Source organism: Paramisgurnus dabryanus, chromosome 20 (assembly GCF_030506205.2).
Source record: "Paramisgurnus dabryanus chromosome 20, PD_genome_1.1, whole genome shotgun sequence".
NCBI lineage: Eukaryota > Metazoa > Chordata > Actinopteri > Cypriniformes > Cobitidae > Paramisgurnus > Paramisgurnus dabryanus.
In genome coordinates, this window is record NC_133356.1 from 13,393,804 (window position 1) to 13,417,081 (window position 23,278).

The 23,278-nt window shown below is 38.6% G+C and overlaps 2 protein-coding genes across 3 annotated transcripts in view; both read left to right on the forward strand.

Moving 5' to 3' along the window:
* syt14a (synaptotagmin XIVa) overlaps positions 1 to 5,355 on the forward strand; it is a 43,617-nt gene extending 38,262 nt beyond the window's left edge. The window contains exon 9 of the mRNA XM_065296495.1: positions 465 to 5,355. Within this exon, the coding sequence (XP_065152567.1) occupies positions 465 to 778 (314 nt within the window). The 3' untranslated portion in view covers positions 779 to 5,355. The remainder of the gene's footprint in view (positions 1 to 464) is intronic.
* A 1,415-nt stretch (positions 5,356 to 6,770) lies between these two features.
* Positions 6,771 to 19,580, forward strand: sertad4 (SERTA domain containing 4). 2 transcript variants are annotated; one of them, XM_065296496.2, is made up of 4 exons: positions 6,771 to 7,476; positions 16,489 to 16,659; positions 16,790 to 16,914; positions 17,917 to 19,580. In XM_065296496.2, exons 2-4 carry the CDS (start codon positions 16,506 to 16,508, stop codon positions 18,628 to 18,630), a joined length of 993 nt encoding a protein of 330 aa, XP_065152568.1. In that variant the 5' UTR covers positions 6,771 to 7,476; positions 16,489 to 16,505; the 3' UTR covers positions 18,631 to 19,580. The 2 variants fall into 2 exon arrangements, with proteins under 2 accessions (XP_065152568.1, XP_065152569.1); XM_065296497.2 differs by having other exon boundaries at positions 6,773 to 7,476; positions 17,920 to 19,580.
* The last annotated feature ends 3,698 nt before the right edge of the window (positions 19,581 to 23,278 follow it).

A 23,278-nucleotide genomic window follows, 5' to 3' on the forward strand; every position in this document is an offset into this window, starting at 1 on the left:
GTTCAACTGCGCTTTGAATTACATTTGTGGAGAGAGCTGCTCTTGATATATCTTTAGAAACACAGCTCAAAAGATTCTGAAAGGAAGAAACGGAGGATTGATGTGGGACTCGGTTATTAATCAGCGAGCATTGATTCGTGCTGACTGTTGGGTACTGAATGGCCAATTTTTAGCCAATGAATTTCATCTTAATGAATGAAATGATCAATGGCTTTTTGGATAAATTAAGAGACTGAAGTGTTACAAGGGTGGAAACGGAGCATTGAAAACCTCCACGATGGCTGAGGAAGTGTTTCACAACAATTTCCTGTACTTGTGTTCCCGTAGCTGAAATGGTAGAGCATTGAATTAGCAGCGCAAAGGCCATGGTTCAAGTCCTCACATACTGATCAAATGTTTACCTTGTAATGCGCTGCAATATGTTGTACTTGCATTCTTTGATTAATTGTATCATCCTGTTTCAGACACGTATGTGAAGCTCACTCTGCTGAACTCGATGGGTCAAGAGATGTCCAAATGTAAGACGTCCATTTGCCGCGGCCAACCCAACCCAACCTACAAAGAGACGTTTGTGTTTCAGGTAGCCCTGTTCCAGTTGTCTGACGTCACACTCATCCTGTCTGTCTACAACAAACGCAGCATGAAACGGAAAGAGATGATTGGCTGGATCTCTTTAGGGCTGAACAGCTCTGGGGAGGAAGAGCTTACGCACTGGACTCAGATGAAGGAATCGAAGGGACAGCAGGTGTGTCGATGGCACAGTCTTTTGGAGTCTTAGAACATTAATAGGAAACAGGGATAATGTGTTTAATATGAGAAATGGGATGGAGAAGGATAACATGTCAGGCTCTCGAACGGCCCCGAAATGACAGGGCTGGCCCCCACTGCAGTGCATTATGGGAAACCTGAAATTTCTCCCTCCCAGTGCACTCTGGGAAATGGGTTTTGGGATGTGGCATAAACAGGTTAGAAAATTCCATGAGGAAAACAATAATAAGAAAGATTTTTATATTTATTTAAATATGTATTTATACATGTTTTGACTTTGTGTTTCTATTAGGGTTTGGCCAAAGATGGGGTTTATTGTTTGCAATTGATGATGGTATTTTCAGAGTGAAAGAGAAAGAGAGGGAATATATATGTGGATCAGTGAGCAGGCCAGAAGTCCAGAGGTACATGATCTATAGAGACAAGATCAGAAAAAGTAAAAATGTCTTAGCTCAGATTTTATGGAGAGTTTGACTACATCTATATAGCTTTAATGTCTGGCCTCAACATTTGATCAGATTATATGAAATTTGTGATTTCATTCAGTCATTATCGGATTGAAATGCATGTGGGGAAATCAGCTAGTGAGGATAGACTTTTTAACTATATCTCATAGTAGAAACCCCTTATAAAATACAATACATAATATAAAAATAGAAGGCCATTCATAAACATTTGAAGACTTTATACAGTTATGACTTAAAAAAGTAAGTTACCTGGTTGCCCTAAAATTAGAGATGGGTATAAACAGAGGTTTAATGTAATGTGCGTTGTGCAGTTATGCGAACGTTTTATTGTGATCCTTGTTGCTCATAAGTAAATCCTTGTGGGCGGTTTCCAGGACAGGGATTAGACTAGTCCTAGACTAAAATAAATGAAAGAGCTGTCCAAACTGTTGCACTGTTTTAAGTAAGGCATGTTTGTCAAAACTAGTTATATTTCCTAATTAAACTAAGGCGTAGTCCTGGCTTAAGCTAATTCCTGTCCTGAAAACCACCCCTTGGTGTCTTAAGTCTGACAACATCACACAGGTGTGGTTTCAGCACTGTTCCATTTTACAGAAACTATATTTTTACCCCAACCCTAACCCCAAACCACAGCGACGTTTTAAAGTTAGAGGGCTTGACATAAACAAACAGACTTGAAACACCAAAGATTTAGTTTTGCCTGCTAGGCAAGCCCCTCACATTTGTGAAATCCAGCCTACTTGCGGCGTAAGCTTCCTCACACTTGCAGGTCTTGTGGTTCGTTCACACCCGCTGCATTAGAGGCGGCAAAAACGCGCTAATCGCGCGTAGTTGGACGCTTGAACATTTTGAGTTTACTCGCTTCATTTGCGCGTTAAAGCCCCACGTGAAATTCTAGTCATGTGAGACATTCACTTGGAAATTCGCGTCATGGGAGGGGAGGGGCTTTTGCGACTCCGCTGAGACTTCGCTTGCTTTCTGTAATCACGTCACTACTACAGCAAGGTCAGGATTGGTTAACACGGCGCGGAAATCTGCCGAAGTTCTGATTTTTCAACTCACGCATTTCCCGCGCCAATGCTCAATTTGCGCAGAACGCGCCATCTGCGCCGTGCCATCCGCGCCGCGCCTTCCACGCGTTTTGTGCCATTCATGCCGCGCATACCGCGCCGCAGGATGCCTAATCGTGTCTTTGCATTGACTTAACATGTAAATCGCCCACACTTGCCGCCTCTACTGCATCTGTTGTGAATGCCCAGGTAGTGCAGCACGGATGGCGCAATCCGCACGAATTAAGTGTTGGCGCAGGACGCGACCAGAGTCTCATCCTAGTCACAGAAGCCCCTCCCATGACGTGGATTTCAGTGTGAATGTCTCGAATGACTAGAATTTCACGCACAAATGAAGCGAGTAACCTCAAAATGTTCAAGCGTCCAACTACGTGCAATTAGCGCATTTTTGCCGCCTCTACCGTGGCTTGTGTGAAAGCACCATTAGTGTAAGCTTCTCCCAGCTGCAAGTCTGCAGCCTGCAGCAATATGAAGAGTTTGGTTTCAAATTGAGAGAACTCTGCTTTTTTTAATAAAATCCTGTTTTTTGATTGTGCATTCAAATTAATATCAATCATACTGCAGTTGGTTTGTTTTGATTTAAGCCTTCATAACTAAAAAATACAGCTAAGTAGCACAATAAAACACCAGAAAAACCAGATAACAATAATAAATGTGTTTTGACAAAAATTTTGAAAATCTCGTTTTGGAACCAAACTCTTTATATGAATTTAAAATGTTTAGTCAACCAGGAAACTTACTTTTAATTATTAAGTTGAATCAACAATTCTTTTTCCAGTAAACATATTTTACTTTTTTAAAAATATTTTATTTAAAAAAGACTTAATAATAAAACAATAATATAATGCATATATGTATAAAAATATAAAAGACATTACAGGAGGTACTGTAAGTAACTTTAGAGTCATGTGACTGTTCTGAATGTTAAGACCTTTATAAACTCTTTATTAACATTTCTCATAATGACGGTGGCATTGTCACTAGTTCATAATGTGTGTATAAGGCAATCTTACACATCAGCTGACTGTTCCTAGATTTATATTATCACATTTTGTGATCTCACGATCTTGAATGTTCAAGTTTAAATGAGACCCAACACTTAACACTGGAGATGCAGAACTAAAGTTTTCTAGGCTGAATGTCAGGAGGAGGGCCAGCGGTGTAGATGTAGATTTTGACAAATTCGGATGTTTCAATTAAGGGATGGCTACTCAGTGCTTTGCTCCGTCTTTAAAGTGTCTTGATCTCTGTGCGGTCAACCTGTGAAATCTGTCTGATAGTTTCTTTGCTTTCTTGAGAAACTCAGTGATTGTTACGTACTGTAAATGGCACATAGATTTTGCGGATCTATTTTTGTATCTATATATGAGAAATGGACTCAAAAACACTTTCTTGTTAAATGTATGAAGCTCTGTGAGCAATATGGAGTTGTAGACTTTGTTCTACTTTTCACCGTTCTGTCGATATTTCTTTTTCTTTTGTTAAAAAAAATGTTTTTGTGAATGTGTCACTCACTCAGTGTGCTGTTTCAAAGTAGGACAAGATTAATGTTGTAAAGCCTCCATCTTCACTTTCCTGTTACAGTCATGCAGCTAAAAAAGACTTATGTTAGACGTATGAATATGAGTGAGTGTAAGATGGTGTTTTGTTATCTGTATTCTTGGCTCTGCAGATGTCTTCATGTCCGTTGATAATATATAGTCTTCTGTTTACATCCTTACCTAAAAAACAAAAATGAAACAAGTCAAGAATTAGCAGGTAGCTCAATGCAAGAACAAAAAATGATTGCAACAAAATGAAGCACATTTTAAGGCACATAATGGAGTTATGAAACACATCTTGTGAACGAGTCTCAGGCTTTGATTGTCCTCAGAAATCTGCACAATATCTCTCTTACAACACAACACACACACACACACATCTGTCAAAACTCCTAGTTGGGCTAATCCTCTTTGGTTGGAAGATGTTCTCATAATAGTCCAGAAATCTTATTTTTTTCAACCTGTCAGCATTCAATGATAAAACAGCTGTCATAATAACGATGACATTATACAGCACAACATTGAAAATGTTAAATGCATTATGACTAGAACAGCTGTGTAACAAAGTGACATCGATGGGCTGTTATGTCTCACTTCTGACAGTTTTATGAGGGGCTTGGTGTGCTGTTGACTCATACAGATATGAATTCCAAATTAGTTTCCCACTATAAATAAGAATCTGACTCTAGCTAACTCAGTTGAATAGGTTGGTTAAATAATCCTGCTAGTCTATAATCTCCAATACTTCTGACCATCCATCAGTATAGGTTTTTATTTTTTGACAGTGCAGTATGAATGACCACAAACTTTTGGTTGGGTTATTCAGCCAAACATCTTTTTTTCGGGTTTCATAGGTCAAAGAAATAATACAGAGTTACAATGACATTAAGCTGAGAAACCGACGGCAAAATTTTATATTTTAACTCAACAATTCTTACCCACTTACAATGGTATGTTTAAAGTTTGTAAATTATCACTATAGGACCAGCGCTGAAAATATATCCTCACAGATCTTCTCACATAACAGACAACAAACCAGTGATGTTCTGAACTCAGTGACAGAGATTCTGTTCAGTTTACAGAACCAATAAACACCAGCATAAAAATCTTGTAGGATTCATTGCACAAGAAGCTTAACAGTGCTCTCTCTGTGTCCCATCATGATTCAGGTCTACCATGCCATTGAACCTTCACAAGGTGTGTTCCAACTAAAACCAGTTTTAAACATTTTGTACATGTTCTGAACATTGTTTATATTTCCAGTTATTTTTAATTATGGTCTTTAATTTGATTCTAAAAATGCTTTAAATGAATTGCCTATACCCACCGATTCAGTCGGTGCCTTACTTTTTTCTGGTGAGCATTTTTAAGACATTTTTCGCAAAGTTCCTACAATGATGTTGTGTCACCTTCTGTATTCATACTTCTGTACAACCGCTGTAATTTTATTTGTAAAAAGATGCATTTGTATGTGATTCATGTTTTGAAAAAGAAACACTTCTGCTATTCTACAGTCGCTTTTGTCTTTCTTGACATTAGATGTGTTATGAACGAGTACAAACATTTGATTGTGATTTTGAATTTAGCTTTATCTTGAGAACAAACCTCAGTAAATTAATACCACATCATCAAGTGGTAGTCATTAAGATACATACAATATACAATACTATAGCTGTTTGCTGTATTTTGACATTAGTGTAAAATTGTATGCTGATATATTCAATATTCTTACTGGATAATGAGAATGATAGTAAGGTTTTCAGAAGACAGGAAGATAACAGATGGATCTGAATTGAGAGGACAAATTAGATATCTGTTCAATGATCATTCCAAAACAATGCTTCTTCTAGCCGAACATGATGTACTTACATTTGGCCAATAGATGGCGCAATTGTCAATGGTCATTCAAACTCGTATTTAGCTGCTATACCCTACTCAAAATGATTAATGTTGCAAGCTATAAACATCCATTGAAGCATATTTTGTAAATGTATGATTGGAGCTGCTACCATCCACATGCTAAGCACAATATGGTATTTAATTTGCATTCCTTATAATAGTTGTACAAAACTGTGTACAGATGCTGTACTGTGTTTAAACTCGTACAATAAGGTCATAGCAATACATTGCGATAAGAGGAAATGTGATTATTACGACCCATATTCTTACCTCAAGGCATTGAGGACAAACAGAGTTTCACCATACAAGAACAGACAGGTATATAGGCCTACCACAGTGTATGGTTTTCGTAAAGTCTTTGATTTTGAGCTCCAAGTACTTCAGTACAGGAATGCTTTTCTCACAAGGAAAAAAATGAGAGACTCTGGCAAAGGAGTCCATGTCTGCTTTTAACTAGAGGCAGGGTGTGTTTTTTGGAACCTGGAGTCAGTAAGAGCATTTGTGTGTGTGTTTCATTATATTTGTTATATTTCTAAAAATTATTCAAATAGACTTGTGATGAGGGTCGCTCATTTGTAGAAAACAAAATGGTAACGCGTTACAAGAATGTTGAATTTGAACAATAGTTACAGAAATGCATTAGCTAACCTGAACTAACAATGAAGAGTACATCTACACGATTTATCTTGTTTCACCTTACCATACTAAAACATTTTTAAATTCAAGTTGTAACTGGTAACATTAGCCTAAATGCACAATTAACTAACATAATTGACTGTATTGCCAAACATCATCATTTGGCATTCATCATCAATAAATGCTTAAAAAACATTTGTTAATTCATCTTCGTTAAAAACACTTAGCCCACAAAACAACCTTACTGTAAAGTGTTATCCACTAAATTTTGATAATCAAAATATAAACATGCCAAAATGTCTATATCCTACGTGTTTGGGTTAGGTTTTACGCACCTACTGAAAATGTACAAGTGTGTGGAGAGAGACAAGGCCATACGAGAATCGTAGCCAAAATCTAAAAATCGCCACGACTTGGCGTTCACTTCATACCTCTTCTATAGGAAACACCGGAGAAAATCGCTCGGGCTTGAAAACAAGACCCGCCGCTCCTGAAAGGGGAAATATCAAACAGATGATTGGCCGCGTGCCCGCCCCGCTCTACTTCTGCTTCTCGCTCCCGGGTTAAACGCGTCTCCTCTGACCAAAACCAGACACACACTCCCACGCGCAAACCACAAGAGAAACATTGCTGCTGGGACGGGACGAGACTGATCCTGAGCTCAAAGGTGCTGCTGGTTATTTCGAGGAATGGGGCGATGCTGGTGGTGTCTACAAACGTTAACGAGCACAGTTCAGGGCAAACGCCGCAACGCTGCACCGTCTGCCAGTGAGGTCACCGTGGCACAAAGCGAAGCGACCTGCGGCGGAGATTCCTTGACATTACGGCTGCTTTGTTCGCGTGCTGATTGATGCAAAGGCGCGCCGCGTCGCGTCGGTTTGGATGATGTTTTCTTTCTGAACGTTATCGATTAAAAAGTCAACGCGCGCAGGTACTGACATTTGCACTGATGGATCGTGGATAAGTTGTTATTGATGAACGCGGCGGGACTGTAGCACCAAGGGAGAAAACGAGAGCCTACGTTCATAATGACAGATCGGGTTAAAATCTATATTTAATACAATACATCAAGCTCAGTCATCACCAAAGTATAAGGTAAGAAATTGTCTTAGGATACAACATACTACTTATATTAAAAGTAGGTTACAAACTGGTTGTAACGGGCCAGTTGGGTATGGCACAGTGCCCATCTTTGAAGTGTGCAAAAACTAATTTGGTTTAAACACACAAAAGTACACACATGCAAATGTGTAAAAACTATTTATGCATGCCAAAGCAGCTGTAATGTACTGTATAGGTTTATGTATTTTCTTAAATCTCTCTGAGCAGTTCTCATTTGTCTTTTCTGTCACATTAGAGAGAGAGAGAGAGAGAGATACATCATCCTAAAAAAATGTAACCTTATAAAAATGCATGCATATGTTTTTCCTTTATGGGTGTGAGATTTATAAAACAAGAAATGTTTGGACGTCTAGATTTTTTAAAGGAATATTTCACAAACCGTAATAAAAACAAATGATAGTGAGGTCATACACACACACAGTGTTCCTTTCACACATTAAAAGACTTCAGCATGGCCCGTGTGTGTGAGTTTTAAGGGCAGGGCTCCAGTTTTCTGTAAGTGCTTATGTGAAGTGCACCATGAAAGCATTATAACTTTAAAGATGAATGAAGTATGGGTCTGTCTTTGTCTTCTTGAATGCCCAAAGTTTGTTTATGGAAAAACCTGTGATTTACCGTATAGACAATCGCACAAACCAGTGTGAGGCTCTACTTACTGTTGTGTAAGAGAGAGAAGCTATTGTGCATAGCTGAGATGATGTGCGTGTGAGAGAGAGTGAGAGATTATTTCTCGCTTCATTATCAGCAAGGGGTTCACTGCACTGGCTGTGGCATCTGTTCCTGGTGCCGTGGGGCAGAAGTGTGTGTGGGTATGTGGGTATTTCCCCTGAGATCACTGTGCCAGTTCAAGAGTGTCTGGCTTAACGCCACACATTGATCCCTCAAACTACAGCGGGCACAAAAGAAAACCCACACAGTCATTTACTGCCTATGGTTCTCATCAGTCCACTGATTTGTGTCTGGGTACGGTGAGGATTTGCTTCAATAGATTAGGGAGACTGCGGGCGGTGAGGGAGTGCTTGTAGAGTCCAAAACCTGAAATTTAACTCATTCCGACTTGCAGTCATGGCAGTTTTACAAAACTGTGGTTTGGGTCGCACAGTAGTCTGCATATTATTCTGTAGACCAGTATTTTTCAGCGGGTTTTTTTTCAAAGGTACCCCCAAAACCACATCAGTTAGTCGTTAGTCTTAAGCAAGATGCCCAAGCTTGTTTAACAGTATACTTGGGGCTAAGATTATTTTTTCCGATGAGTAAAAATCACTGTAACTGTAACAGAGACTACCTTTGTGTCATCTTATATAAGCACATAAAGTCTCATAATTTACTTATGAAAGAAGCATCAAGGTTTGATTTATCATTGATTTCACCTTAATTTTAAACTTTGACGTGACTTTACTCAATATTAAAAAAATAAAAATTATTTTCACAGAATCGCCTTTACATTATGTTGAAAGATTTATGTAGAAAACAGTTATATATATATATATATATATATATATATATATATATATATATATATATATATATATACTATAGTGTCTTTAGCTGGGTTTTCAGACTGGGTCACATAGTATCATTCGCAGAATTAACCAAACCAAGAATTTTTTATTTATCACAATAGGTTTGTCAAAAAATATTATGATAATTGTAAATAATAAAGTCACAATTTCCATTTTAAATGAATATTTTTATAAGTTCCCAGAGTCTGGAAAATCACCTGCTGCACATAACTGCTGTAAAGCATCTACCTGTCAAACCTCAAATCACATTCACAACTGATTCATTACAACACTCACCTCATGCAAATGACCACAATGTAAACTGCAATCCACCAATGTATATGGCGTAAAATGTACTGTAATCACATTGAGCACAAAACACACTCCACAATGTGTATAGTATATAATCAAACACTATTGACTTAACATACACTTGCCGTCTAAACACAGGTAGGTCTAATTTATCACAACTGTACTGTTTGGGAACCCATCGTAATGAATAATCACAGTCATCTTAACAATGGGATGAATTATTTGATTACACTTCCCCTTTGAGTATACACAGCGCACCTTCTGCACTCCCTTTGTCTTAAACACACACACACACACATATGAATGCAGTGCCTCAGGCTTTGACTCCTAACAGCAGGGATGCATGGGTAGCCAGAACATTCCTTCAGCACTGATGTGGCGTTGTGTCAACACGATTGCGTTACTGCCCCAGCCTCTCACACACACACACATACTGTACGCTCACACGTGCCAAAGCCCGTCTGTTTGTTAATCTCTATGTAATTTCTATTATTTTAATCTGTTGAACACTGAGAGTGGTGATATGCATTGTAGAGCAACTTCTTTACCACTGCTTGTAATTTGTCCCTGTCTATTTTCTGCCCTCCTTTGAGTTGCACATAACCTAGACAAGCTGAGCCACCGCAAACCTTTTGGCAGAAAGGAAAGGGTGTTCCTTTCAATTTTCTTTTTGTCCATTATTTTTCTACCCCTTTGTTTCTCCACACTTTTTACCTCCTTGGCTGGGTGTTGCCTACATTTGTGTATGTGAGAGAGAGAGAGAATGAAATAGACTACACTACACACTACATAATGACCTAGATTACTGTCTGCAGGATGTGTTCAGATCCCCAATGCAACATTTTGATTCTTAAATAAACCTCCTCTGTCTTGCTGATAGATTCAGGTCATGGAAAGCTTTAACCCAAACCGTTGAGCGGACGTCCTCCACCCTGAGGACACACATGGTTTAAATGCTTCCAGCAGCCAGACGGTTTCTGAGCAGATGTATGATATGTGAGGTGTGTAAGCGTGTGTGTGTAATAGGCTCACGGTTTAACAAAGTCTTGCTGTGGTCTTTTCACCTTATGTTACACTGGGGCGTCGCTGCTGCAGGGTGTGTTTCACACATGTTGCTGTGTTAGCGCTCTTTGTAGTCTGTGTGGGTTTTGTACTGTGTGTGTGTGTGCACATTAAAATCTGTTATCATTTACACTGCTTTATGCTTTTTTAAAAGTACATATAACTTCTGTGAAACATGAAAGGTTGAATTTTTAAAGAATGTATGGGAGCCTTTATATGTTTACTTTAAATGGACATTACACCTTTTTTGAAAATATGCTCATTTTACAGCTCCCACAGAGTTAAACATATGAATCTTACAGTTTTGGAATCCATTCAGCTGTTCTCCGGGTCTGGCGCTAGAACTTTTAGCATAGCTTAGCATAACTCATTGAATCTGATTAGACCATTAGCATCGTGCTAAAAATAACCAAAGAGTTTCAATATTTTTCCTATTTAAAACTTGACTTTTCTGTAGTTATATTGTGTAGTAAGACAGACGGAAAATTAAAAGTTGCGATTTTCTAGGCAGATGTGGCTAGGAACTATACTCTCATTCTGGCGTAATAATCAAGGACTTTGCTGATGTAACATGGCTGTAGCAGGTGTAGTGATATTACGCACTGCCCGAAAATAGTCCCTTTGGTTACTATGGCCCTGTCCCAAATGGCACACTCCGGACTTGTGGTCCTCCTCAGAGTCCAAACTTTGATGACATCACATAGTCCAGACTTTAGGGACCCTTGATGTGAGTCCACGTGAGTGCACCATAGTCGTATTTAGGGACAGACTCGAGCATCACACCGGAAATAGGTAGAGAAGTTGCCCGTCAGTGTGAACTCCTCCCTTTTGTCGTCTGATTGGTCTGATTGCCCTTTCGCAAGGACTTCTGGGTTGGTAAAGTGCTGAAGCCTGCTGCAGTGCGGGCTTCCCTGAAGACCACATCAAGGGGGCAAAGGAGGCGCTGATGAGCACACTTCAAAGCGTAAAAATGACAGATGGGACACCCTATGGACTCGTAGACTAAGCGAGAACGCGCAATTTAAGGCCACGAGACCGAAAGTCCGCATGAAGTGCGCCATTTGGGACAGGGCCTTTCAATAGCAGGGGACTATTTTCGGGCACTGTGTAATATCATTGCGCCTCCTGCAGCCATGTTACGGTAGCAAAGTCCTTGATTATTACGACAGTTTGATAGTCCTATCCATATCTGCCTAGAAAATCGCAACTTTTAATTTTCCGGTTGTCTTAGTACACGATGTACGAGTACAACTACTGAAGAGTCAAGTTTAAAATAGGAAAAATATCCAAACTCTTTCGTTATTTTTTGCACAATGCTAATGGTCTAACCCGATTCAATGGATTGTGCTAAGCTATGCTAAAAGTGCTAGCGCCAGACCCAGAGATCAGCTGAATGGATTCCAAAACTGTAAGATTCAAATGTTTAACTCTAGGGGAGCTGGAAAATGAGCATATTTTCAAAAAAAGTGGAATGTCCCTTTAAAAGATTTTTTGGGTGGGATGAACTTGTCCTTTAATTTGAAACATACTTAGTGTGTATTTTCATTGGCTGATGAAGAATATTCTCATAAGAAAGTCATAAATTGACACCAGATATTGTTGCCCTTTTGAACAAACATTTTGCACAGTTTAACATACTTTCATAATTGACAATAACATTGACATTTTATGTTTATAGCCGTTTCTAATGTTTCGCATAAATCATAGAGCTGTTTCTGGGTCAGGCCATAATTAGACAACATCATCCACTAATGATGATTCTTTAGCTCTTTGTGTGTGCCAATGTGCCTCTGTCGCACAAACCAAGAACAAGTTTGCGGTGGACCTTTGCTGAAGTTGTGGAATGGTATTACAATATGAGCTGAGGCCTGAATCTTTTCTTGAAACCTGACTAATTGTGCAGTCTTCTCCATTTCAAATGGTCAAAAAATGGTCCCTATAGTAGTCATTGGGACCAGTGTTAGGGAAAGTTACTTTTAAAAGTAATGCATTACAATATTATGTTACTCCCCAAAAAGTAACTACTTGCGTTACTTAGTTACTTCTCATGGAAAGTAATTCTTTCGTTACTTTTAAGTTACTTTTGCGTTACTTTTCCTTACTTGACTGAAGCTTAGGGCGCACTCACACTATCCAAACCAAACCGCGCTCGGGCGCGTTTGACCCCCAAAGCCTGGTTTGTTTGACTAGTGTGATCGCTCTGTTCCGCGCCCGAGCGCGGATTGGTTATTCGCGCCGCGGCCGGGTTGCAGAGGTGGGCCGGAGCGCGGTTCACTTGGGCTCAGAAGGTGCGGAAGGCGCGGAAGGCTGTGGTGTGAGCGCAATCGCGCCTGAGCGCGATTCAAAAGGTGAAGACGTCAGTTGCGCGACCACTCACCTTCATCTGCCTCCGTAAAAACCTTTTGATGCGCGCCGCGGGGTTACGTGAATGTCCGAGCTGCGCACGTGACAGATGAACTAAGCAATATGATGACATGTAAGAGGGCTGTCTGTAATCGCGCACCAAACGACTCCGAATAAAAAACACAGACTTATCATTACGGTGGGTTCCAGTGTTAAGAGAGAGCCTTACTTCCTGCCTTTTTCAAAACAATCGCATCTTAATGACGAAAGCGCGCCCGGACTCGGATCGATACAAGTACAGTGTGAGTGCGTGCACCTGGGGGAGTCGGGAGGGGTGACAATCGCGCTGGGGCTTGGTTTGGTTTGGTTAGGATAATGTGAGTGTGCCCTTAATCTCTTTCAGGCCTTGCAGGTGTTTTATATGACTGAAAATGTTATTTTCCATTGCAAAAATGTCGAGCTCTCACCTACCGACCCAAACTGTTCCTGTTCAGGCGCATACGCATAGAGTGGTAATTCTACATGACCATGTTCAGTTTAATTCAGTAAATTTTTTTACCGAATCAATTAAACTGAAAAGTAACTCGCATTACTTTTTTTAAAAAGTAACTCAAATATTAATGTGTACATTTATAAAGTAATTCGTTACTTTACTCGTTACTTCAGTAATATTATTACATAATGCACCTTACTTGCAATGCATATCCCCCAACACTGATTGGGACGGCACCCTTTCAAATAGTACACCGAAGGAGCACATATTAGTACCTCAGATATTGGTACCAAAAATTTCACATTATACGTTAAAGGTACATACATCATGTATACATATTAGGACCTTTTTGAAAGGTACGGCCCCAGTGACATCTTGAGACCATGTTTTCTGTCAGCATACAATCTCATTTGTATCTCAAGTTCTGCTTTAACCCCAGTAACCCCAGGGATGGGGTTTCATTCATCTTTTTTTCAGGATAATCATACGTTTTGTATTACTCACATCGTACAATGTTTATGACATCGCCACCATGTAAAATAAGTATGCTTTCCTGTAAGATCAGGTTGAAAATTTTCAACAAGTAGTCTCCATTCACTTATATTGTATGGAAAAAGGGCTGCTGTAAATAATTTCCTTTGTGAAAAATAATAATTGTATGTTGTTACAGACAAGTTAATTTAATTTACTACAGGGAAGTAAATTAAAATTGTGTTCTTGGGTGAGCTATTGCTTTCATTTTTCAACGCGTTTTCTTCAAATAACTTCCGAATTACAATTTAATTTCCTGGCAAAGTACGCAATGATAATATTGTTTTAATAAGACCTAAATGAGATGTGTGTGTGTAATGCTTGTTTTACCATCTTTTATGACCCAGTAAGGATCACCAGGAGCTTTGGATGTTTTGATTTCAGTAAGTGAAGCCAAAACCCACATTACCTCAATGGAAACCTGCAATTGTGGTTTTCGCATTGGAAAAACCACAACTGCACAAATGAAACCTTATCCCTAACATGATTCCATGGTTTGGATCTGTGTCTTTCTCTCGCTCTGGTTTTAGCATCAACATTTTTATAATTTGTAGTTTGAGCATCTACAGCACTTCACAGTTCTAGCTCAAGCTCCTGTCTGCACCCTGTGATATTTGTGTACTGTATGTGTGTGTGTGTGTGTGTGTGTGTGTGTGTGTGTGTGTGTGTGTGTGTGTGTGTGTGTGTGTGTGTGTGTGTGTGTGTGACTGATGAGGTGCAAATCCAACAGATCCAGCACCTTCTTATGTTTTGGAGGAGATGGAGAGAGAGTACATAAAGCACAAAATGAGCAAAGAGACAAAGACAGACAGATTGTGTGTGCGTGCGTGCCTTCTAAAGCGTAAATTCAAAGCAGAGTTGTGGGCGGAATAAGAAACAGGTAATGGCAGTACAAGGAAAAGGAGGAACGGGGTCGGCTCTGATTAAACACGTCTCGCTCACATAAGATCGGTGTGATCCAAACCCTGCGGACACAGACTGCAAATAGGACAGATTATACGTTCGCCTCGAGATGGCTGTGTGCGCAAATGTGCATTTGCGAGGTTTTTACAGTTGCGTAATTATACGCTGTCTTCGCTTTTGACTTATAGTTAGTAATAAATATTTAGTTTATTGTCGTGTCGATTCAGGACAGCCAGGCATAACAGCGGTTTAATATTTCCTTGCCGAACACTTTATGAAAGACGTGCGCGCGCGCAATTGTCAGTGAAGATTAATGATCTTTGTGAAAGCAATCATCCAGAACTTCTCCTTTCTCCCGTCACCGTGTGTGTGCTACAGAGAATGAAATGATTAAATAGATCACACAAACATATTTTTCCATTCCTGGTAGCATCTACTGAATCTTTTATCTGTGTGTGTGCGTGCGTGTGTGTTTTTGATACAAGTGTAAAGTATCAAGTTCACAGCAATAAGAAATTACTACAACATGAATTGTGTTTTTAAGTAGCACAGGGTTGTTGTAATATTTTTTTAAAGAGTTCATTTTACTGTGAAAACATGCTTTCAGAACTAAAAAAAAAAAACTCATGTAAAACATGTATTTTAAACACAAAAAAATTTGACCCCCTTCAACAAACACTGCAAAGGATATAGGGCTTAGAGATGCGCGGATGGGCTATTATTTCATCCGCAACCGCATCACAAAACTCATCATCCGTCCGCCATCCATCCGCACCAACGTTTCTGACCAGTTTTCAAAACCGCACCCGCCCGCCATCCGCTGACTGGGCGATGCAAGACGCTGCTGATGACAGCCGCGAGACTAGAAAGATCTAGAATATCAGCAGTGAACTCAGTCTCCGATCGGCGCACACGGGACAAAAATAAATAAATAAATAAGTAATGCCTAAATTAAACGCACAAATTACATAGTCTGCACTGGTGTCATCCTGATTTACCACTTTGTAAAACTTATTCCAGGCAAACCTTTTCTGACCTTCTATTTCCTTTGTTTTTAATTCTCATTTTTTGAGGCGTTGATAAGAGCTATGTCAAAATGCGTCTTCATTTCTCTGCGCTGTTAATGATAGAACGAATGGATTCTTAACATGCCGAGGCTATCCCAAACAATTAAAACCTTTATTAAATAAAAGTGTATTAGAAAACTTTTTCATGTCACTGTTTTAGTATTATAAGTTATGTTTTGTGTTAATATTATTCTGTTTATGTTGCGTATATTTGCAACATAAGGTTATTTGATATACTGTTGAATAGTTTAATCTACATCAATGTGTCATATTTTCTAAAATAAATTAATATTTTTGATTACATATTTATTTTAATAAGTCAGAAATGTCTCCGCTGTTTTCTGCTGACAGGCGCGGTGGGGGCTACTGGGGGCGCGTGCAACAGGTGACGCAAATTATGGGTCCTCAGAAGGCTAGACCGTCTCATTTCAGTTCTCTTTGAGAACTTCTGAGGCTGCCACCCTGAAAGACAGAGTGCTCAGCTCACCTTTTAAGGTTGCATGCTTAGAAGGACACAGCTAACAAGCAGTCGATCCGCCACCCGCCCGAATCTAATTATAATATTATTTTTCGTCACGTCATCCGCCCGATCCGCGGTTTATCCGCGGAGTCCGCGGCTGTAACCGCCAACCGCGCATCTCTAAAGGGCTGCAGGAAATTATACAGTCTCAATTATTTGACGCTTCTTTGTGAATCTGTGTTTATGGTATGTTATGTGATGTGATGTCATTATGTGCATGGTTTGAGTATTTTATTTGTGTTTGTTCTTTAGAACCGTGAGGTAAAACAATGGCTTTGGTCCTCTCTATGAGCCCTTTTTGTGAACCTGAGGCCGAAGCCCCAACATCAATCTATCAGCCGATTTGGGAGTCCGAGCATTGTAGCAAAAGCTGCGTCTCCACCCCCTCACCACCAGGGGGCGAGACTCAAGGGGTCGTTGAAGGTTGGACTGGAATCTTATTTCTATAAAACAAACCATTATGCCCACAGATGGCACTGATTAAGTTCTGTTTGTAAAAGAATACTTTTCGTAATCTGTAACTTGGTTTTTAATCTTGCCATACTGTCTCCAGAGCCCCATTATAAACGAACCCCTCGTGTGATGGATCAAGTGGCCGTGTCACGTATCTCTTATTTCAAGAGGAAGTTTGTTGAAGATGAAGAACCAGTAATGAGCTTCAGAAGTTACTGTCACACTGTGAGTCTACCATCTCTCTCCATAATGTTTGAAATTCAAAAAATATCCATAATGCTGCTGTTTATTAGTTTCTGTTTAAATGCATTTCATATGGAAGCCCATTTCCGCCACATAAGAAAAAAATCATGCTTTGGTAAAGTCGAAATTGTGAATTTTCAAGTCATAATTATGAGATAAAAAGTTGAAATTATGACTTTTGAAGTAAAAATTCTGACTTTAAAAGGCATAATTATCAGATAAAAACTCAAAATAATTTCGACTTTTTATCTCACACTCTAAAAAATTGGTGCTAAATAGCACTAAAGCTCATAGTCATAGGGGATCCATTTTTAGTGCTAAATAGCACCTATAAAGCACCTATGAAGAACCATATACAGGGAAATAGCATTCTATATGGTTCTATATAGCACTATAGGGTACTACATAGGTGCTATATGGCACTTAAAATGGTTAACCTATTATTGCGAGCCAGTGAACCACTTTTGGTGCTATTTAGCACTGTTTGTGTCTTCAAATAAAAAAAATCCACAATGCTGCTGTTGATCAGTTTCTGTTTAAATGCATACTATAACATGTGGAAGCCCATTTCCACCACATAAGAAAATAAATCATGCTCTGGTAAAAGTCATGTCAATTATGAGATAAAAAATTGAAATTATGACTTTTCAAGTCAAAATTATGAGATAGAACATCGAAATTATGACTTTAAAAGTCACCAGAGCATGATTTTTTTATATTGCGGAAATGGTCTTCCATTATTAGACAACTTCATAAAAATTATTTTTATTAGAAACAGTGCCAGCTCTGTTATGTGAAGTTGCAATCCACTTTTCTGCTCTTTCAAATGTAGAAAATCACAGTGTATGTTCAATGCATTGTACATTGTTTTGTATAAACTCCAGTGTAAATGCAATATAAATGCCCTTAATTTACAGTTCATGGCACATTGTACACCTGCACAACATATGATTCTGGCATCTTGTGATTTGTCCTCTGGTCCAGCAGGTGTCTCCGGTGCTGGAGGAACGTGCTCACGTTCTCCGTCTCTCTCTTGAGAAGCTGCGTTACATGGATGACCCCGAGTCCTTCTTAAGGCGCTCTGTGCTTATCAACAACCTCCTACGACGTCTCAGAAATGAAATTCTCCTTCAGAGCGACTGGTGCTTTCCAGGAGGCCCTGAAGCCACTCCCTGCCCCCTGCAAACCCCAGCACCCAACACACCTCTCCCACCACCCACCTTGCAGCCGTGCGTGACGCCACCCGGTCCGTACCGCAAACGCCTGCGAATGCTGCGTAGGGAGAGGCCGGAGTGCGTCCCCACATGCTGCTGCCTATTTGCAGCCGGGCGTTACCTTCAGCTCCCCCTGTCTGTGTATGAACGGGACACATACTCCAACTCTCATCCTTCATCATCATCATCATCATCATCACTAGTTAGATTTCCACAGCTGTTGGAGGAGGAAGAGGACAGTGATGATGAAGATGAGCTGGACTCTGCGTGTCCCGTGTTAGGACTGTGTCAAGCCGAAAACACAGAGCAGAACAGAATGTGTGAAGGACTCAGGGAACAGAGCAACAGAACCTCAGAGAAAGAGCGGGAGAAAGGGAAAGAGAGAGACAAAGAGAGAGTTAGAGGAGGGGAAGCTACATTAAGCGTTTCACAACGATGGCTTTCAAACACTATGGGTAGTGGACATAACGCGAGGGGGAAATAACATTAGATTTTTGCTGTGGAATTGAGGGGAAAAGTATTTTCCAACAGCTTTAAAGATTTATTACAGGACACATTTTTCAGTTTTTAGGTACTACTTCTGGATTACTTAACACAACGATCACAAAGAACAGCAAATAGATAGATAGTCTTTTGCAAAAGCCACCATACTGTGCCTTAAAAGTTTTCATGTTTAATATGTTTGTGGAATTTCTGCATAATTGTGGCTAATAATTGTTTTATTCACAGAGTTAGTACCATGTGTGAAAGATTCAATTGTTAAAATTTGTAAAAAAAAAAGTTTAAGTTAACTCTTTCCCCGCCATTGACGAGTTATCTCGTCAATCCGCAATGCCTCTTCCACAACTTATAAAACCCGGAGGTATCGCCCTAGGGCAAACAGATGTATGTTCGTCTATGTTTTGAGGATCGCTCTGCATCTGATCTCTATCAAAAGTCCTTTACAAAAATGGAATTATCTCAGCTTTTTGCTCAAAATTATATATTAATATATATTAATATTATAGTGATAAAAAGAGAACTTATAAAAATAAAAATAGGATGAAGCGGTTTTTTTTTTTTTTTTTGCATTTTCTGGGAGGCATAACATTTTTATGAAAATCATGAAAAATGCTGCCGGGGAAGAGTTAATTTAAAGTATTAGCCCATTTTCTTAAAAAAATCTAGATCATTTACTCACCACCATGTCATCCAATATGTTGATGTCTTTCTTTGTTCAGTCGGGAAGAAATTATGTTTTCTGAGGAAAACATTCCAGGATTTTTCTCATTTTAATGGACCCCAACACTTAACAGTTTAAATGCAGTTTTAATGCCAAGACCAGACCCTTTTGCCTCGTTTGGGATCATTTGGAGTCCTTTGAAACTGCATTAAAACTGTTTAGTGTTGGGGTCCATTAAAGTCCATTAAAATGAAAAAAATCCTGGAATGTTTTCCTCAAAAAACCTAATCTTTTCTCGACTGAACAAAGAAAGACATCAACATTTTGGATGACATGGTGGTGAGTAAATTATCTGATTTTTGTTAAGAAAATGACTAATCCTTTAACAGATACAAGAAATGCATGACATGGGTTCCTTGAACATTGTCACGTTTACATGCAGTGCATTTGTTCCAGAATGCATGTAGTCCTGAAGGCTATAATGTTTAAAATAATTCCTAAACCCTTCAGCACCCTGAAGCATTGAACCTCAGGAGACAAAGCACTATAAACAACAGTGTTGGGGAAAGTTACTTTTAAAAGTAATGCATTATAATATTAAGTTACTCCCAAAAAAGTAACTAATTGCTTTACTTAGTTACTTTTCATGGAAAGTAATGCTTACGTTACTTTTGCGTTACTTTTTCTTGGCTGAGGCTTGAACTCTTTCAGGCCTTGCAGGTGTTTTTGTATGAAAAGAGTGCATAATGTGACTACGTTCAGTTTAATTCAGCACATAATTTTTTTTAAATCTAATTAATTCAACTAAAAAAGTAACTTGCATTACTTTTTTTTAAAGTAACTCAAGTATTAATGTGTACATTTAAAAAGTAATGCGTTACTTTACTCGTTACTTCAGAAAAGTAAGATTATTACGTAATGCACGTTACTTGTAATGCGTTACCCCCAACACTGATAAACAACATCAGTATGGCGTCATCTCAGACAAATACCTCAAACTGCAGACAGTATAGTTTTAGTCCAGTTTAGTCTGTTGTCTAGTGGTCCTAACTGATGCAAGGTGTTTTTGGCATGATATGAATGAAATAATCTTTTTTAATATCAAAGCTGTTTATTTGTGTTTTTATGCACTTTTTATAGCAGTTATGTATTTTCTTTAGGTTTTTTAAATACACAAATGAAGAGCCTCAGATAAGGGTGGAACTTTTGCAAAAAGCAGTGTTGAAAATGGAATAAAATTGAGACGGGTTGCTTCAGAATCTTGAACTGCAGTTTGGGTGTATGTGTTTTTCGTGAAACGTGTTAAGAATAAAGCAATGATCCTGAGCTCATGTTGTTCCTCTTACCTTCTTGTGATGTGATTATATCTGGCATACAGATTATTTCTTTTATAACCTCCCCCAACACACACACTCTCATTCTCTTATTCTCTTTCTTTTATTACTCTTGCTGTCACCTTTCCTCCATTATCACTATGGAAACAATGTTTACTTGAAGAACCTTCTGGAATCCCCTGAGGCAGAAAGAGGTTCATGACACACACCTCTCATGAAAAAAACACGCACACACACGGTAGATATTGTGAACACATGCACATCTTCACCCTCTTAAGATGAAGTACGCTGGTTCACGCTGGTAATTTTATATTCTCTGGATGTTCTGTTGTATACTACAGTTGTCATAAAGAGAAACACTGAGGATGTGATGTTGAATAAGACACAACAAAGCTGACACAAAAACAGTAAATAGCTTTGTAAAATTTATGCTGATAGCATAAGGTTGTCATTATACTTAAAAAAATGAATTAGTGTACCGTGTATGGGAGATTACTATGGTATTTCTAGATAATCATCTCCATCTGTGCGCCATATCCATCTATGTGTAATAAGCCTAAGCAAGAGTTAAACAAGCAAAACAAAAAAGTTTTATGTAAGTTTTGTGTCACATGAGTCTAATTTAAGCCATAACAGCCAGCCTCAGTGGGGCAGTATGGTGGTTTGAAGACTTGTATGTGGGTGTTTTTGTGATGTTTTGTCAACTCTAATAGAACAGCAGAGAAGTGTTATGCCTTCTTCTCATGGTGCGTTCACACCAGACTCGGAAAAAGCTGTGTCTCTCTCTCTCTATCTCTCATAGAATCTGTCAAATGCTACTGGCTCACTGTCATCCATCAAGCTGCAACTTTGGCAGCTCGTTGTTACCATGGCAACTGCCCCTTACCAGGCAGAGGCTTTAGATCAAAAAGCATTCCATGCTACATTTTTTTCTTGCACCTCTTGTCTTTTCTTTGGTCCCAACATCCACCTTCTTTTTATAATAATCAGATTATAAGTGTCAAAGTGTTGTTCACCAAAGTTCTTGTTTCATTTCGCTTAACATCTCACCATAAAATAACAATTATTAATGCTGTGTCTAAACTACTGCAGGTGCAATAAAGATATGTTTATGTGAGAATTTGTCTGGGCACACAGACAGTAGTAATAATGTTGTGTAATGTGGAACAATAACAGCAGATAACATACTGATGTATAGTTGTGTAGATTTTGATCAGTGCTTTGTTGTATTTTACAAGATAAGGGCACTACCACACAATCTGGAATTGACCAATAGGATACCACCCTCATAACACAACAGGAAGTGTGTGCTGTAACAACTTATTAGTCACAAATAGATCAGATGAGTAAGTTGATCTTTGCTGATTTTTGTTTAAAAACAGCTGATGATAAAGGCTGATTATCCATCTGATCAAAAGGGACAGAAAAAACATCAGCATTGTGGTTACTGAATAGTGCAGGGTACAAAACTGGGGTTCGCGAACATGTGGTGGTTTGCGGGGAATTGCAGGGTGGTCGTGTCATGAGTTAATGGAAAAAATAAATTACAATGCAATTATAACATTTTAATAATGAATTTTAAACTTAAAAGGTCTAAACAAAATGCTTATTTACAAAATATGTATTTTATTTGTTTAATCTCTCATGTGACCATTACACAGTCCATATCTCTGAAAACTGAGAACTCATGCAAAATGGACAGATACATTTTATGTACCAATAAAAGAAAATTACCAGATCAAGCTCCAATAACAAAATACTACTGATACAAACTTTAAAACAGATGAAAGTTAAACAGCAAATGTGCTATTAAATTACTGAAAAAATTAGGCCTACCTAAAATCTCAGGGGGTAGCCTATTTCAAGTAAATCAATTTGTTCAAGGGTATTCGGCTGACCAAATAGTTTGAAATCCCTGAAAACAAGTAACAATAACAACAGAACGGCAGATTGTATGCTCTGCTCTTATTTAACCCTAAGTCCCTTGGGGTCAATCTTACCCCCAAGCCACTTTTATCTAGTTAAAAAACATGGTTCCCTTCATGTCAGTGGAATAAGATTTAGTGCACTTTTTACAGAATTTGGCAAAAAAACAGCCACAGATGCAAAACAAAGATGTAAAATGCTCACACAGGTGTGTGCATGCCACACACACACACACACACACACACACACACACACACACACACACACACACACACACACACACACACACACACACACACACACACACACACACACAGTCAAATTTCTGTGGCATTTTGTAAAAACAAACATTTCAAAATGCCTCAAAAACTAAAAACTAAAAAAAATATAGTATTTGAAATAATTTTTATTTTTAAAGACCTTTCTAATGTTTATATAAACATAAATTCACAAAATGTTTCACTAAAGTATTGATGTTGAGCAGTTGGCCACACACAGTAAAATGAATGGGTCTCTATGGGCATCTGCTGGTCAAAATTATTAATTTCCTAAACTGTAACCATAAAACAGTTTTTTTTTCTAAACATCAAATGGTCGAATTCAACATATAACGTCTAGATCAATATCTAAAAACAATTTAAATTAAATTTAGATAATAATTTATGTGAATTTTTCATAAAATTTTATATTTTACAGACAAGCTAATGGTG

What these genes read in the sequence shown, in the direction of transcription:
- sertad4 (XM_065296496.2), top strand. Translation starts at nt 16,506, where the DNA reads ATGGCTTTGGTCCTCTCTATGAGCCCTTTTTGTGAACCTGAGGCCGAA. An exon ending in GACTCAAGGGGTCGTTGAAG is followed by an intron (nt 16,660 to 16,789) that starts GTTGGACTGGAA and finishes TACTGTCTCCAG; the next exon opens with AGCCCCATTATAAACGAACC. An exon ending in TCAGAAGTTACTGTCACACT is followed by an intron (nt 16,915 to 17,916) that starts GTGAGTCTACCA and finishes CCTCTGGTCCAG; the next exon opens with CAGGTGTCTCCGGTGCTGGA.